This window comes from Dufourea novaeangliae, unplaced genomic scaffold (assembly GCF_001272555.1).
Source record: "Dufourea novaeangliae isolate 0120121106 unplaced genomic scaffold, ASM127255v1 scaffold48, whole genome shotgun sequence".
Lineage (NCBI taxonomy): Eukaryota > Metazoa > Arthropoda > Insecta > Hymenoptera > Halictidae > Dufourea > Dufourea novaeangliae.
Genome location: NW_015373938.1, coordinates 1,139,480 through 1,154,365, shown reverse-complemented (window position 1 = coordinate 1,154,365; position 14,886 = coordinate 1,139,480). Strand labels below are relative to the sequence as shown.

General features: G+C 31.4%; 3 protein-coding genes across 4 annotated transcripts in view; 2 read left to right on the top strand and 1 right to left on the bottom strand.

The window, feature by feature from the left end:
* The window catches only part of LOC107185564 (monocarboxylate transporter 12-like), a 28,937-nt gene extending 26,734 nt beyond the window's left edge, over positions 1–2,203 (top strand). For both annotated transcript variants that reach the window (XM_015573271.1, XM_015573270.1), the window contains exons 5-6: positions 533–696; positions 798–2,203. In XM_015573271.1, coding sequence (XP_015428757.1) covers positions 533–696; positions 798–1,846 — 1,213 coding nt within the window. In that variant the 3' untranslated portion in view covers positions 1,847–2,203. The remainder of the gene's footprint in view (positions 1–532; positions 697–797) is intronic.
* A 2,570-nt stretch (positions 2,204–4,773) lies between these two features.
* On the bottom strand, positions 4,774–10,234 carry LOC107185535 (regulator of G-protein signaling 7). The gene is made up of 11 exons (XM_015573231.1): positions 9,972–10,234; positions 9,777–9,873; positions 9,646–9,696; positions 9,207–9,362; positions 8,899–9,122; positions 8,589–8,812; positions 8,348–8,461; positions 8,153–8,278; positions 7,882–8,068; positions 7,614–7,706; positions 4,774–5,091 (listed from the first exon to the last, which is right to left on the bottom strand). The coding sequence occupies exons 1-11, from the start codon at positions 10,188–10,190 to the stop codon at positions 5,026–5,028; spliced, it is 1,557 nt and encodes a 518-aa protein (XP_015428717.1). The 5' UTR covers positions 10,191–10,234; the 3' UTR covers positions 4,774–5,025.
* A 2,381-nt stretch (positions 10,235–12,615) lies between these two features.
* On the top strand, positions 12,616–13,533 carry LOC107185534. The gene is made up of 3 exons (XM_015573230.1): positions 12,616–12,837; positions 12,931–13,057; positions 13,388–13,533. Exons 1-3 carry the CDS (start codon positions 12,802–12,804, stop codon positions 13,531–13,533), a joined length of 309 nt encoding a protein of 102 aa, XP_015428716.1. The 5' UTR covers positions 12,616–12,801.
* The last annotated feature ends 1,353 nt before the right edge of the window (positions 13,534–14,886 follow it).

Below are 14,886 nucleotides of genomic sequence, written 5' to 3'. Positions count from 1 at the left end.
TACTACTTATTCTGAAACACCCTGTATATATTAATTTTGAATGTTCGTATAATAGAAATGTGCACCTAAACTGAAAATTATATTTAACCATACAGTATATATATTTAATCGAAAAAACTTAGTAGGAGAGTTTACATTGTACATATTACAGTAATATACATTAATATCTTGCAATAAATAATAATAATAGTATTAAAATTAACATATTGCATAGTTTCTCTTTTGACAGATTCCTTTTTACGTTTTACTATTGAATTATTAATGTTATTAGTATATTAAATTACTAACATTAATAACCCATATTAAACTAACATTTATAAAATATTTATAGAATATTTCTACAAATATGAAACACTCTTGGGGGTTTGATTCTGTACACTGAAATAATAAAAAAAAATTCATATAAAAACATGTAAATAATGTTTAGAAACATCCTGCATATTTATGGAAATGAAAATTCTATAAAATATTAATTGTAATATCAATGTTATTTAATAATATAATGGTAAAATCGTATCATCTGCCCTTTCAGAGGTGCTGTACTAATAATGGGTGCAATTACACTGAATACATTAGTTTGTGGCTTACTCTACCATCCTGTGGAAGAACATATGATTGCTGTACCAGTGGAAGGAGGAATCGATAATGATGCATTGTCTATAGATGAGCCAGCTCTTGATAAAAAGAAGGAGACAGGTGATTTATCAAAAATTCAACACATTATTCCATAAAACATAAAAAAAAAAATACGGTAATTAAACAATTTCCAATAATGTTTTTATTCTTTTATATAACAGTGTCCAGTATTGACAATGAAACTATGTCGTGCACTAGTAAGAAAGAGAAGGAAGAAGAAAACTGTGAGGATGAAAATCCTGAAATAGTTAGTAATCCCATAGAGAACCAATGTTTAGAACATAAAAGCGAAGATGTACCTGAAGAGAAAAAGAACGAGTTGGAAAAGACAAATACGTTCGATTCGAAAAATAAAAATTTCAACAAAGAAACCGAGAACACCTTGAACTATCAAAATGCAAATCTGTTAAGACGAGGAAGTAATATATCAGAAAGCAACGTGACGGATAGCAAGAATGGAAATACAGAATTGACAAGGTATTCGCAGAATGAGAGCAAAGATGAAAAGGTCCTTGAATTATCGAAGAAAAGTTTAGAAGAATTATCGGAAAAATCGATCTCGAAGACATCGTTGGCCAAGGTAGAGAAACGAAACAAAATACACTTTTTTGACTTGAGTGTACTTAGGGATCCAATTTATTTAGTAATTCTAATTTCGAATTCTACCTCAGCGATTAGCAATACTAATTTTATGATCCTACTGCCTTCTTATGCGATTTCACAAGGCTTTGACAAGAACTCCTCTGCTTTACTGCTGTCAGTGGTCTCTGCTCTTGACTTAGTCGGAAGAATTGGCGGCGCTTCGTTATCGGACATTGATTTCGTACCAAAATATTACTATTTCGTTGGTGGACTTGGCACCAGTGGGCTGGCTTTAGCATTCCTACCAATGGCAACAAGTTACGCGATGCTTTCATTCTTTTGTGCATTGTTCGGATTGTCTTCTGGTATGTACATTGGTATCACAACAGTAATTTTGGCAGACATGCTTGGTACAGAAAAACTTAGCTCGTCGTACGGTATATCACTGTTCGTTAATGGAGTCCTTCAACTTGTCGGACCGCCTACTTGTGGCGCCATATTTGAATCCGTAGGATCATACAAGCCGATTTTCTTGGCGTTTGGTATTATACTCATCCTTGGTACCGCATTATGGGCAGTCGTACCGCTTATAAATAGAAACAACAAAAAGGATATACAATCCGTATAACAATATAATACTGTTAGCATTACGTAGAGAATCTTAAGTATGTTTAAATACTACGAAGTATTTTTAGCTTTTTCAATATTAGTATTACAATTGCCGTCCCAACAAGAATTTATCTAGGAAAACGATTAGTCCATTTTAAGAATTTTATTCTTACTCGTCCAACTATAAATTAATCTTTTTAGTTAAAGGTGTAAAGTAGCACATTTAATGTATGTATAGCGATACGATACCACTGTTGCAAGAATTTATACATAAACACAACAACTACAGTTTCGTGTACGTTAACAGTACGGACTAATCGAAAATCCACTCATTAATATTAGTGGTTTTGATAACACAGGAAGTATCTGAAGAATAACTGGGAAATGAAATAGTTACATTGTTAAATCATAAAAATAAAAAAAAAAAGAAGACTACAATGACACGGTTAAAGATCGCATATTAGTGAAATAATTTTTCAATATTTTAAATAGTGGTTATTGCTTTGAACACATTCCATTTAGTGACTAAAATAGTAATTAAAAATTGCTACAATGTGCAAATGTAAGATTATTTCTCTAGAAGTGAAAAGCCTCAGAAAATGATAAATTATTACGATCTTACATTGTAATATTAATAAATATGTACATACATATTATTTTAAGTTTTAGGAAATTCACTTATTTTTCACATAAAAATACGCAGCCTTCATTAAAGTAATTAACAGCCTTGATAAGCATTTAACTGAAATTTTATATGATCTTTACTGAACAATGACAATGAGTAACTTTAGCGAAAACAATTGACTAATAATTCTTTATTTAAAAACAATTGACGTATAGATACTGATTTAGGATAAGAATAAAAATGAGTTTACTCTGCTGATAGGACTTTTTAAAACTTCAGATTTGTGCCAAAGTTTATTGCGTATAGTGGAATCAGTTTTCAGCAACTTCTTGGTGCTTAAAATCAATGTTGTATTAGTTTCGCGTATGGCTACTGTATGATATGTGTATGCGTGACCGATTTTTTTTTATTATTACGCAGTTCAAAAGTATTTTACGATCACATGTATTAACGAATGCTGGTGTACAATATTTTTAATATTACTGAAAATTTTCGACTAGTAAATGCACTGTATTAATTATGTCAATTGTTACAAGTTAATTTAATATGTTCTGATATAACACAAAACTGCAATGTGACTAAATATTCTTTTGAAGAACAAAATTTAAATAATTCTAAGTTTTACAAAACTAATTTCACTAAAAAAAAAGTAAGTCACAATCCAGAAGTTTTACTCGTAACAGGTTGCATGTATACTGTGTATATCAAAATAATAAATGTATATTTTTATACATTTGATTAGCATTGAAGAGTAGCATAGAGGTGGTGTTTCTGTTAGATAAATCGAATCTCCATCTAAGCCACAAAATTTGTATTATTTCTGGAAATCTGAATGGTATGCACGTTTTTAATTTCTTTCTGTAACACTTGACGAATTGGTAAAGGTCTTACTGATTTCGATTACATGTTATAGAGTAGGCTTAGATGAAAATTTAGGTAAATAAAAGCGAAAGCGTATATTTTTTTCGAATTAGTTATATTATCAAAGATAGTGCATCTTTATATTTTACTTCAACTATTCATTGCGTGAAAGTATTTCCAAGCAATGAAAGTACTGATAATGTAGAACAATGTTATTTTGTATAATACGGATATTGATAGAAAATACACGATAACTAAGATCATTGCACATCATATGTGCATATAAAAAATACTTCACTTGTACAAGATACTCAAGTATTTTTATATACCATAGTTCTATATGTTGCATCTGATAATTCAGTATCATTGTATGTCATAATCTGAATGTTTGCACATATACAACTATATGAAGTCATAAATTTCATTTTAATTAAACTTTAACTTATTTTTTGTATGTATCGATTGATGCGTAATGCGACGACAAAAAGTTATTTTTACTTTGCATCCTGTTATGCAGAATTTTATTCATTCTTTATAACAAACTTTTCATAAGTGATTCTTTAGTAACGTACACAAAGAGAGTTCTTATGTAGAAAATTTTAAGGCATTCTTAAGCGAGTCTTATGACAAATTAGGAAATACACTAATTTTTTATTACTATAGTAAAGAAAAATACTTCTAGCAAAATTAGTGACATATGTTGTTTATATAGATTTCTCTATCACAAAATACATATCGTAGAAATTTGTTACTTATAGTAACCAATGAAATTAATGATCTCTATTTTACTGTAATTGTGTAATCATTTAAATATTTTAGTAGTCAGATATTTAAAGGAATGACTAATTGTCCCTTTAAATTTGTCTACCTAATTTACCCTTAAGTATTCAGTTTTCAATTTTACTTATTCATGAATATTTATATTTCTTTTAATAGACTGTATTCTCATAAGTGAGTTTCGCGATTTTAACGTCGAATCTGTAGGTAAGAGATAAACTTAAGGGAAGATACTTGAAATGCAGAGATCATTCAATTATATTATTTAGTCACTGCGTCTTATTATAAGTAAATACATTTCATTAAAATTTCCTTTCTATATTTTGATACATTTTTTCACTGTGAATATTTGCTCAATTTCATTTTTTATTTCTTTTTACAGTACACTATACATAGTTCTTCTCATGTAAATTCGAATGTATAAATAAAAACATGCGCAAAAACAATCCTGTAAAACTAAAGTCCCCGACAAACTATCCAGAAAACCGTCACTTTGTGATTGTTCTGTTTATTTCAATCGAGTGTTACATTTCACATGAACAAATCGGAATTTACGTAATCAAGCATCACAATGGTATGTAATTTTAAAGTGTATATTTAAAATAAAATGTATATAATTCTTATTATAACTCGTCACATAATTATACTATGTACAGTAGAACAAATTATTTATAAATGTCTTGCTTAACGATTACGGATCATTTTCCTTTTCACAGAGAAATGAATCTGGGGGCGGGGGGGGGTTGACTGACGGTACATTAAGAGAAACGATTGTGCTCTATGTGAACAGTATTGATGTACTTACATTTGCAGAAGGATGAGCAGATTTTACAGTAATTAATTAAACGGTGTTCCTCTTCGAATCGGTCTGAGAACGGAAATACAACTCAAGTGTTGGAATTACTTCCGCAACCGAAAAACGGATATTGTACTTATTAGGAGGTGGTTGTGTCCCTTCGTCCGCTGAACGACACGATAGAACGAATACCTTTTACAGAAGTCTGAAATAATCGAATGAAAAGGAAATCATTTAATCGGCGAATAATTCAATAAGTTTTTCTAGTTACTTTTAAAGAATATAGTATTATAAACTTCTTGACCGGAAAAAAAGTAGTATAATGAAAATAGCAACAGAGAAGATGATCCTGACGGTTACGACATTCAGGATGTTGATGACCAGAACCATGACAATGACGATGATGATAATGAGATGATGAAAACAATTATGATTACAATAAAATTTTTTTACTTGTTAAAATGTTCACTTAAATGTTTTACTTAGATTAAATGTTTTTACTTGTCATTTTCTGATCATTTTAACCAATAAAATTGAAAAATTACTACTATTTAAATTGCAGCATAAAGGATACATCAAGCACTCATGCCTGCAAAAAATCGGGCTAGAAAGAAAGAATCAATTATCCATAAAGAAACTGAAAATACTAAGAACGTTAAACAAGTATATAATTACATTTCTACAATTAAATGTTTCAATGAAATGAAATTAATTATTGAAAATTCGGAAACAGCTTTTTCCATCTGTTGTAAACTTTATATACATAAGTACATACACATTTATATTTAAAATTGTATCAGAGTACGGAGAAAGTTATTTTATTTCACACTTGTTGATTATAAATATTACGAATTAATGTAATGCCTCAAATCAGAAATTAATCTGCTGAAAATATATTCAGCCATATTGATAATACTTAGGATCAGTCAATTTGAAAGCAAGTATTTTTGCGAACAGCTTAAACACTGAAGACAATAAATTACAGTTATTGTTGTATTAAATAAAAAATGAAAAAAGTAATTCATAAGTATAGAAATGTTATTAACCGTTTGCGTACCAGAGGGTTTTGAAAAAACACGATCGAAAAGCGCCAAGGAGTGCGATCGCGCTCCTTCGATTACGTGTCGAAAAAAGCCGAAGAGCTTTTTTATATATACTATAATATTATATATACTATTAATTTATAATAGGTAACAACAAAAAACAAAATGTATTACTTGGATTACTGATAGCGATGCGACGTACATGCGCCTGAAAGGCTGAGCGCGTTTCGACAAATTGTGAGCGCGCCGTCAGTTGTCTGTATCGGCCAAATGCGCTGGCTTTTTACAACACAAAATCTGAAGAGCGCGAAAGTGGCTTGTGGTACGCAAACGGTCAACTTGCAATTTGCTGTAACATTATAACATAAACAAAGTGAATAAGCACACAGTAAATTAATGAAAATTCTTATAAGAATATTTGCAAACGTTTCAGATAAATTATAGATAAAAACAAGAAAGAGAACAAAGATAATAAATAAGTTTGTTATTTCATTATGCGAACAACCATACAGTGATATTTCATAGAATACCTTAAATTGGACATATTAATTTAGCAAAAAATAGATATACGAAGCCACATAAGACATCTCTCAAATTTTTACTGAGTACTCATTACCAATAAGATATGTTTTCTTGCACTCGCATGCAAAATTTTGCTTAAACCACCCTGCGTAAAAGTTCTGCTCATGGTTCACACAAATTCATTCCATATAATTCTCGAATTCTACTCGTAAAATGATCATTATCCTTTGATATGTAACGAACAGGAATGTACATGTAAAAACAGAGTGTCCTTAAACAGACAGAAATACATGTTACATAAATTAGACCAGGTTTCCAAGACATTGGCGTTAAGCTAATGAAATGAAAATGTTAACTTCCGAAAAAATTACTAAAGTCATGGTTAAGAGAGGGCAGCTAAGTGATACATACAATTTCGGTAGTAAAGCTGCAGTTAAAAGCCGAATTAACAAAAGGCTGAAGAATGCCTGAAAGAAGAAAAATATGTACAGATAAAAGGCCTGTTGTGATATCATTGTAAATGTAATTCAAACAGGATCGTCTTATAAATCAGACTGCAAACTCACATCGTAACAGAATACCTACTTTTAGTCAATACTTAAGCAAAGTGAAAGATCATTTTTTTTCTGTATAAAATGATCGAAATCGAAGGATTTGAATAAAAGTAGTGTAAATTCAAAAAATAACAAAGCATTAAGAAGAAATAAAAATGTAGTGTACACATAACACTTCTATATAAAAGATAACAGTTGGGAAAATCTGTAGTACAATATACGGCAGCGACTAAGAAGTACACACTAGAGCCCATCTAGCTGACTTTGTGATATAGACAGATCGCAATATCAGGATAATTGTTAAGATAAGCAACAGTACTACTAAACATTGTAAAGAAGGCAGGTACATTTTTGGTTGGCAACATAAAGTTACCGAGAACAAAATAACAAAATACTATCAGCAGCAATAACAGTGGTAGTACTAATAGTATGGTAATTAATATTGCGGTAGTGACAACGACGATGATGACGATGAGAATGAGGATGTTAAAGATGATTGCGCGTGAAATGAATGTACATATTAATTTCGAAAAACCAAAGTGTAGAAATCTCAGAATCAGTGAAACAATTGGAATAATTTTAACTATGCCCATAACTTGTATATTGACCTTTTTCTTCGAGCCATTGAGAAAGTCCTTATACATTTCCGACCGTAGATACCTCGAGTAACTATCGCTTTTCATCAGGTGATAAACGTGCGCCTAAAATTTAACAATAGCACGGAATATTTTCTTATTATTCGTCTCCCACTGTGTGTTATCATTATCTCTAAGTCATTAGTACATTGAATTCGTTCGGTCTAATATCTTTTAACTCGAATATCTCTTTAACGGAACGTTTTAATGTTAACAAAAAGCTGTTGTTTGAAACTTGTACCGCTGCTACGTCGAAACACCATCGATCGGGTTTCTGCAAATTCTTCTTCGTTATTTCGTAAGACTGAGAGTCAACGTTGATCGGGCAACTGGCGTCTGGGCCCAGGTACTCGTTCCAGATCTCGTTTATTTTAGTTTGAATTTCTTTCTGGGGCAAAGTTTTTAATTCCTGAACAGCATCCCAAAATCTAAGCACGACAATGAAAATTTACTATCCCTAAGTTGAAGAATTGCAATCGAGATTGGCACAGTCGAATCCACCATTTACTTACTTTAAATTTTCACCGCTGAATTCCTTGTCCAGAAACCGTATGAACTGGTCTCTGCCAACAGGGTCCTGTAACAGTTCTTGGAGGCTGAAAGCCCACCTTTTCACTCTTCTTGTCGACACTTCTTTCCTGTTCATACACAAATTCATTATCTCTCCAGTAACAAAAAGGTCGGATAACGTCTAGAAATATACATACGCTAATTTCTCTTGTTCCCACATTTCAGGATTATCGGATATCCATGGATTTGTGAATTCAGGTTGTATAAAAAAAGGATCATACTCTACATACTGTTCAAAATATCCAATGAGACTAAAATAATCGAAGTATATTTTCAAATAAGTTTCGATAAATGGCCAAACTAGAAATTTCTGGTAAGAAATTTTTAATAGCGACATTTAATAATATTCCACTTCACATTTAAATGATATTTACTTACGCCTCTGAAACTTTTGATACTTTTGCGTTCGGTCTGTCTAATATACTATTCAATACTTCAATCTCTTTACGTAATGCTTCCACCGATGGTGGTACATTCGACCCTGATTGCGAAGGAACTCGACCACTAGCTCCTAAATGTACATGTTTACTTGATTCTGAAGTTGGCTTGTAACTACGACATGCTTTTTTAATATCTAATTCTGTAGTGTTGACACAACCAGGCTAAAATACATGATAATTATTAAATGAATTTCATTTTACAAATCACTTTCCACTTTAAAATGAAATGGCAAATATAAAATCGTTACCATTGGTCTATATACGTCCCAGAAAGCTCTTTCTTGGCTGTCCAACACTTTGCGCTCTAACTTGTCCCTCTTTTTGTCAACTTTACTTTGCGCCTCTGCTTGCATAAAGATAAATTCCCATTTCCGCGAGAACATCTTCTGCAATTTCGCTAAATTCTCAGCCTCGTAATCTGCTAATTCTAAACGAGTTTTATTCTGCATCGTTCTCTTGCATAAATAAACAGCTGAAAATATTTAAACTTTCAAAGTTATTTTTGAAAAGAAAGTTGTTTCTTTTCCGTGAGCACTTGTAACGAAAATTATCATACCATAATCCGTGTTCTCTGGTTCCCAACAATTTGATGGCCAAAAATACGGTGTTTGAAACCTGTAAAACGTATTATCGTTTCTTACGGTAAGGCAGTGGTCGTCAATAGGGAAAAAATATCCATGGGATGCCATAAGATGTGCCACATGAAGAGCCTCTAGAATATTGTTCACATTATTTATTCGCGTATGCCATAGTTTTCCATGCACTTTCATTTAGCGTCAATAAAACAAACAGTGACTCCGCAAAATGCTTGGGATAAAATAATTTTTCACTCTCCTAATACTGAAAATGGTATCAAAGTGTCAAACTGTAATCCAATAATTATTGCCCTGTGCATAACAAACAATTTTCCAATAGCAATAATCATTTGACAACTTTTTCAAGAGAATCACTGTATCTGTCCTACTGATAATACATTTTTAACATTTTGAGTATACCTTGATCATCTATAATCATAGTCTTCATCATCCATGATATTAAATCTGTGCCTAAAGTAACAACTTTATAGTTTTAATAACATAGTACAAATGACAAAATTATATGAAATCAGTTCATTTCAGTGTTATACCTGTAAAAACTGAAGGCGTTTTTGTCATAAAGCTCTTCACTGTTTTTACTGGGACGCCTGTTACTTCGTCTGACATTTTCTCTACGATAGCTTCCATCTATGATATACAGACAAACGAGAATATGTAATGAAATGCATTGAGGTATAGCCTAAATGATGAATAAACAAGCACAGTAGTAAGTTATAACGATTTACTTTCTGGAATACAAGGTAATTGGGTGTATCTTCGGCACACGAGGCAGTGATGTGATATGTAAGACCACTTTGATTTTTGTCGAATGTCTCCCCATTCTGGTTGTTACATTGATTTCTCTGATTATCTCTACGCCTTAGTTGATCAGTTGTTCCTCCAATATCACTGCTTTTGCCTGCTTTTCGGCAACATGCCGATTTTTCAGAATTCATAGTTACCATATCCACCTTAGAAAATTATTCTTACAAGATTTTGTTTTTATCTACTTTTTATGCTGCACAGACAATATAAAATCAATGTCATATTTTCAAGTAACACTGAACAATATGGAAATGTATAAACTACAGACGTTTTGATTTGTTAGAACTTATATAAAAATAACACTAACCCAGAAGAATAAATACAGTAAAGTATTGATCACTAAGCAGTTTGTAATACACATACATAGAAGGTGCCCCACATAACATTATCATCAAGAAGATTTCCTCTATTTTTAGAAAAACAAGGAGATATGTTTTATAAAACTCGTATCCTTTTGATAGAAGCATTATACAATGATAATATCTTTGTTGTAGGTGAAGATATTTAAAAAATCATGCATTATTCATCCTTTTAATTGACATATTTTTTATTACAGTTTGAAATACAGAAAAACTTAGTACCTTCAAGTCATCCATAAATATCAAGTAAAAAATATTGTGATAAGCCTTAAAAATATATACACTGTATCATATAAATTAATTTAAATTATTTCAAATTAAATTAGATATGAACTTATGAACTTTATCAATCGTAGGGCATATTTACGCAAAATTTAAAAATTAAATTTTTATTACAAACTTTAGGAAATATTATCTTTAAAGTATGTGTGTAGACTAATCATAAATCTTGTTCCAAATAGTTCAACATGTGACAGTATACTTACCGAAAAAAAGATTAATTTCCCATTATACGAACAAAAGAAAAATGTCTTGTGTGCATCACATTCATCAGGTTGTAATACCTGATAAACAGATCACTCACTGTACCAAAACCATTCCAAGTTTCTGTTCAGATTTATCTACACAATAATAAAAAACTAGTTAAACAAAATTTAATACCTTATTGTCTGTTTATTAATATTTAAAATTAATACGAAATGTAATATCTAATAATAATATCTAACTGTTTCATCATACGATTCACGATTTCACGTAAATTTCTAACATAATATGCACACTTGCAAACATTAATGCATTTCAATTAGAAAAATGTTCACACGTAAATTATCATAAATGTCAATTATACCTTATAACTGATACTTAAAAGTAACTCAATGTAACGATAAAATAATGAAGTGTAATATTAAATTACCGTTTTTAAGACGAAATTCCGTGTCATAGAAGTGAATGAAACCACTCGTCCATCTCCGTTTTGACAAGTAAATTTTATAACTGATAAAATAATTGCATCCCTTATTATAGGATAATAGATTGTCTAACGCGTTGCTATTGATTACTTTCGGGACTTATTCTTCGATTCGTAACTGAATTTGAGTCAGAAATCTTTGCTTCTTATAAGATGAATCAATATTCCCAAATTGCAAAGTACAAACACTTGATGTTTGCAAATTAATAGTGTACCAAGGATGCGTTGATCTCTGTTTCCGTGACGGGTAACGTAAGTATCGCCGAAAATTTTAATTGTAAACGAAATCGATAACAGGACAAATTATTGTGTTCAACAGTTAAAAGAAAAGATAGTTATATTCGCCAGGTACAATTCGTCCGTACATCTAAAACACGACTGCGCGTACGATTCCCGCGCCACTCTTCATCCTCTGCGCTGCAATATTTTGTGTGACCTCGGCAAACCTCATAAGCACTGTGCAAATGCTGTTCCAAATTTTGTTTTGTAACACTGGTTGCTTGAATAATTGACATTTAATTTATAATGGTTGATTTAATAAGCTTTTTAGAACCAACAAATAATAGTTATATAGGAACTTGATAAATGAAATTTTCATCCACAATAGCAAGTTATTGTCCGGCCAAGCAACTGACAGTTGACGGAGGAGTTACTACGCCAAGGTGAAGGACTAAAGACGATCGTGGGCAAATTTTGGCTGCTTAAACCCTACATATGATTAGTATAAAATGCTCATTCTGTATTTGGCGGATTGACCTGTTGTTTAGTGACCGCCAATGGTCTTGACAGTAGTGATAAGTAATCAAGTTGTTAAAACATGTTTGTACTACGAAAGACAGTCCAAACGGGGTTTGGTCGTGGCTAGGCAACCAAATTAAAGTTCGCACTTTGCAAACGGTTGAAACATTTGAATCGAAGTTACAGACAAGGTATAAGAATAGATCTACATATATAGATATAAATCTAACATCTGTAAACTCGGCTTCCGCTGGGGGACACAGTAACGTAGGGGAAGAACCTCCTACCACTTGGTATCGGGAATTACTGAAATTTATGCCAAATTAACATTCGATTTAACATTTATTTCAGTACTTGGAATAAATTTACCAAGTGGTAAAGCTGGTAAAGGCCCTTTCCTGTCTTTTCCCTACGCCATTTTTTTCCCTAGCGGAAGCCGTTTGCACGACAATGCTTCATGTTACCAGAAAGGTAATTCTCTGATTTTACATTTGCATCCATAGTGATTTTCACTTATTACTAGAAGTAATTTTCGGTGTCGATCTGTGTAAGCAATGAAGGTAAAGTTCGTAAAGTTGGACAAACTTTAGTTCAGGTTACAGATATATTGTTATCGATTGTTATATAAATATTCAGAATTATTATCGTTTGTTTATGTAAAACTGTATTATCACCGTTTGATAAAAGATGTTACGCTTGATTCCAAATAAAATTCTGTCACAGGTACGCTTGAGAATTATTTGTCGTAATAGAAAAAACTTTTTCGTTATTTCTTCTTTGTACTCAGTTTTATTACTTCGAAAATAATAATTTCAGAGAGGAAACTTGTTACTGTTACGAACTTTATGCATAAAAGCAAAGTCAACAAAAACGCGCAAGCAATCGGCTACAGATGGAAATGTTCCAGGGCTCAGTGACAGATGCCTTAAAGTCCCGAAAGCACGTAAGACATGAACATTTTTACTATTTTATAATTGTTTAATATGCAAATATAGCTAATCTATAATATTTCGAATTCATTACATATTATTTTTACAAAAGAAAAAATCATTTCAATGTTTAGAAGGAGAGTTTCTTTGAATCATCAAGTTAATAATACGTGATTGTTTATGTTTTTAGGTTTGATATAATTATTTATTTATGTTCAAATTTAATAGTACCTTTTGCATATTATATTGCACTGCCAATGTTTAGTTTCAATTAAGAATCCTTTATTAAATGCTTAACTTATTTTCATTGATTATGCATAATTTTGAACAGTTTAATTCTACAGCTGTAGGTCCAGGTGCATCTAAGGATAAAGAATACAAAAATCCAGAATATTTTTGTTATACCATAGACAGCTTTGGGGAAGCAGAAGTTGAACTAGAAAAATATAGATTACCAGCACCTTCTAACAAAGTATCCGCTAAACAATAAATAATATTAATTACGTATTTTTTAGTTCATGATTATGTAATAAATAATATAATGAATAGAATAAATTATATTCAAAATAAAAAATATTGAAACTCTCACTTTTTGATTATAATAAGCAACAATTGATTATTACTTAGATGTTTTGAGGACTTTGTAGTATTATTGAAATGATTCATATTTAAGTGATATGTGCATTACCATTAAACATTTAAAATTCTGATAAATTAAATGAAAATTCTGTTTCTTTCATAGAAACAGAAATCTATTAATTTTTATGTTCACAAATAAAATAGGAAAAATGTAAGAACGAGCAAAGCATTTAGAATTTCCTTTAAGTATATTTTTTGTCAAAAATAGGCTGTCAGTTGTCAGTGATAATTTTAAAAACTTTTGATATTTATATTTTATCTATTCTACTATGTAACATAAGGTGAAACATATAATCATGAATACTTTAAAGAAGAGCAAAGATAACTGTTATTTCTCTATACCGTTATATGTATTTAACTAATTCTTCATGGATATAGCCTTAATAAATATTATATATAGGTACCATTGCTATAGCTGCTTTCATAAAAGCACGTCGCGTAAATTGGCAATGGGAGAATTAAACAAATAAATAAATATCATTGCTATATACATATTCACTGTACCGACGTGAATATGCATATAAGAAATCCAATTCAACAGAAACAGAAACAGTTGTGCGGTATAAATTTGAACCTCTTAACATGTTTAAATAAATAAATATTTATTGTATATATTGTGTAGACTGTCACGTGCTCAGCAGCGGTATGAAATTATATAAAAACATGAGTCCCGTTCAGTGATGCCAGAATCGTGGGATTTTCGCGCGAGTGCATACCCTCTCCATGCCTCCCGTGGGTATTTTACACAAGCATATTCTAGCCTGTCCGTGAGAGCTCTGCCCCCACTACGGCCTACTCGGCGACTCACCAACACAAGCGTTTTGTACCTCTGTCCGTCTGCGCTCTGCTTCGGGTGTCTCGGCAAAAGATACGTCACGCGTTTACGACGCGACGGCCGAGTGACCCAAGCAAGGTCAAAATCCCATATCCCAAGTCCCAAGCAATCTAAACGCCGAGAGTCGAGAGCAGCATGAATTCTCTAACGCCCTCATGACGAGGACCCAGTCCATAACTCCGTTCAAATCCCGATGCGACGGTTTTACATTTTATTTTTAATTATTGTGTAATTTTAGTTTGTAATTTGCCAGTAAAATAAAAGGTTCAAAAATATTAATTTAAGAAGCATTTTACAAAAATGGGAGATGTATTTATTACTCTTTAATATTTAAATTTTATATTACACAAATACATATTCTCTTATATA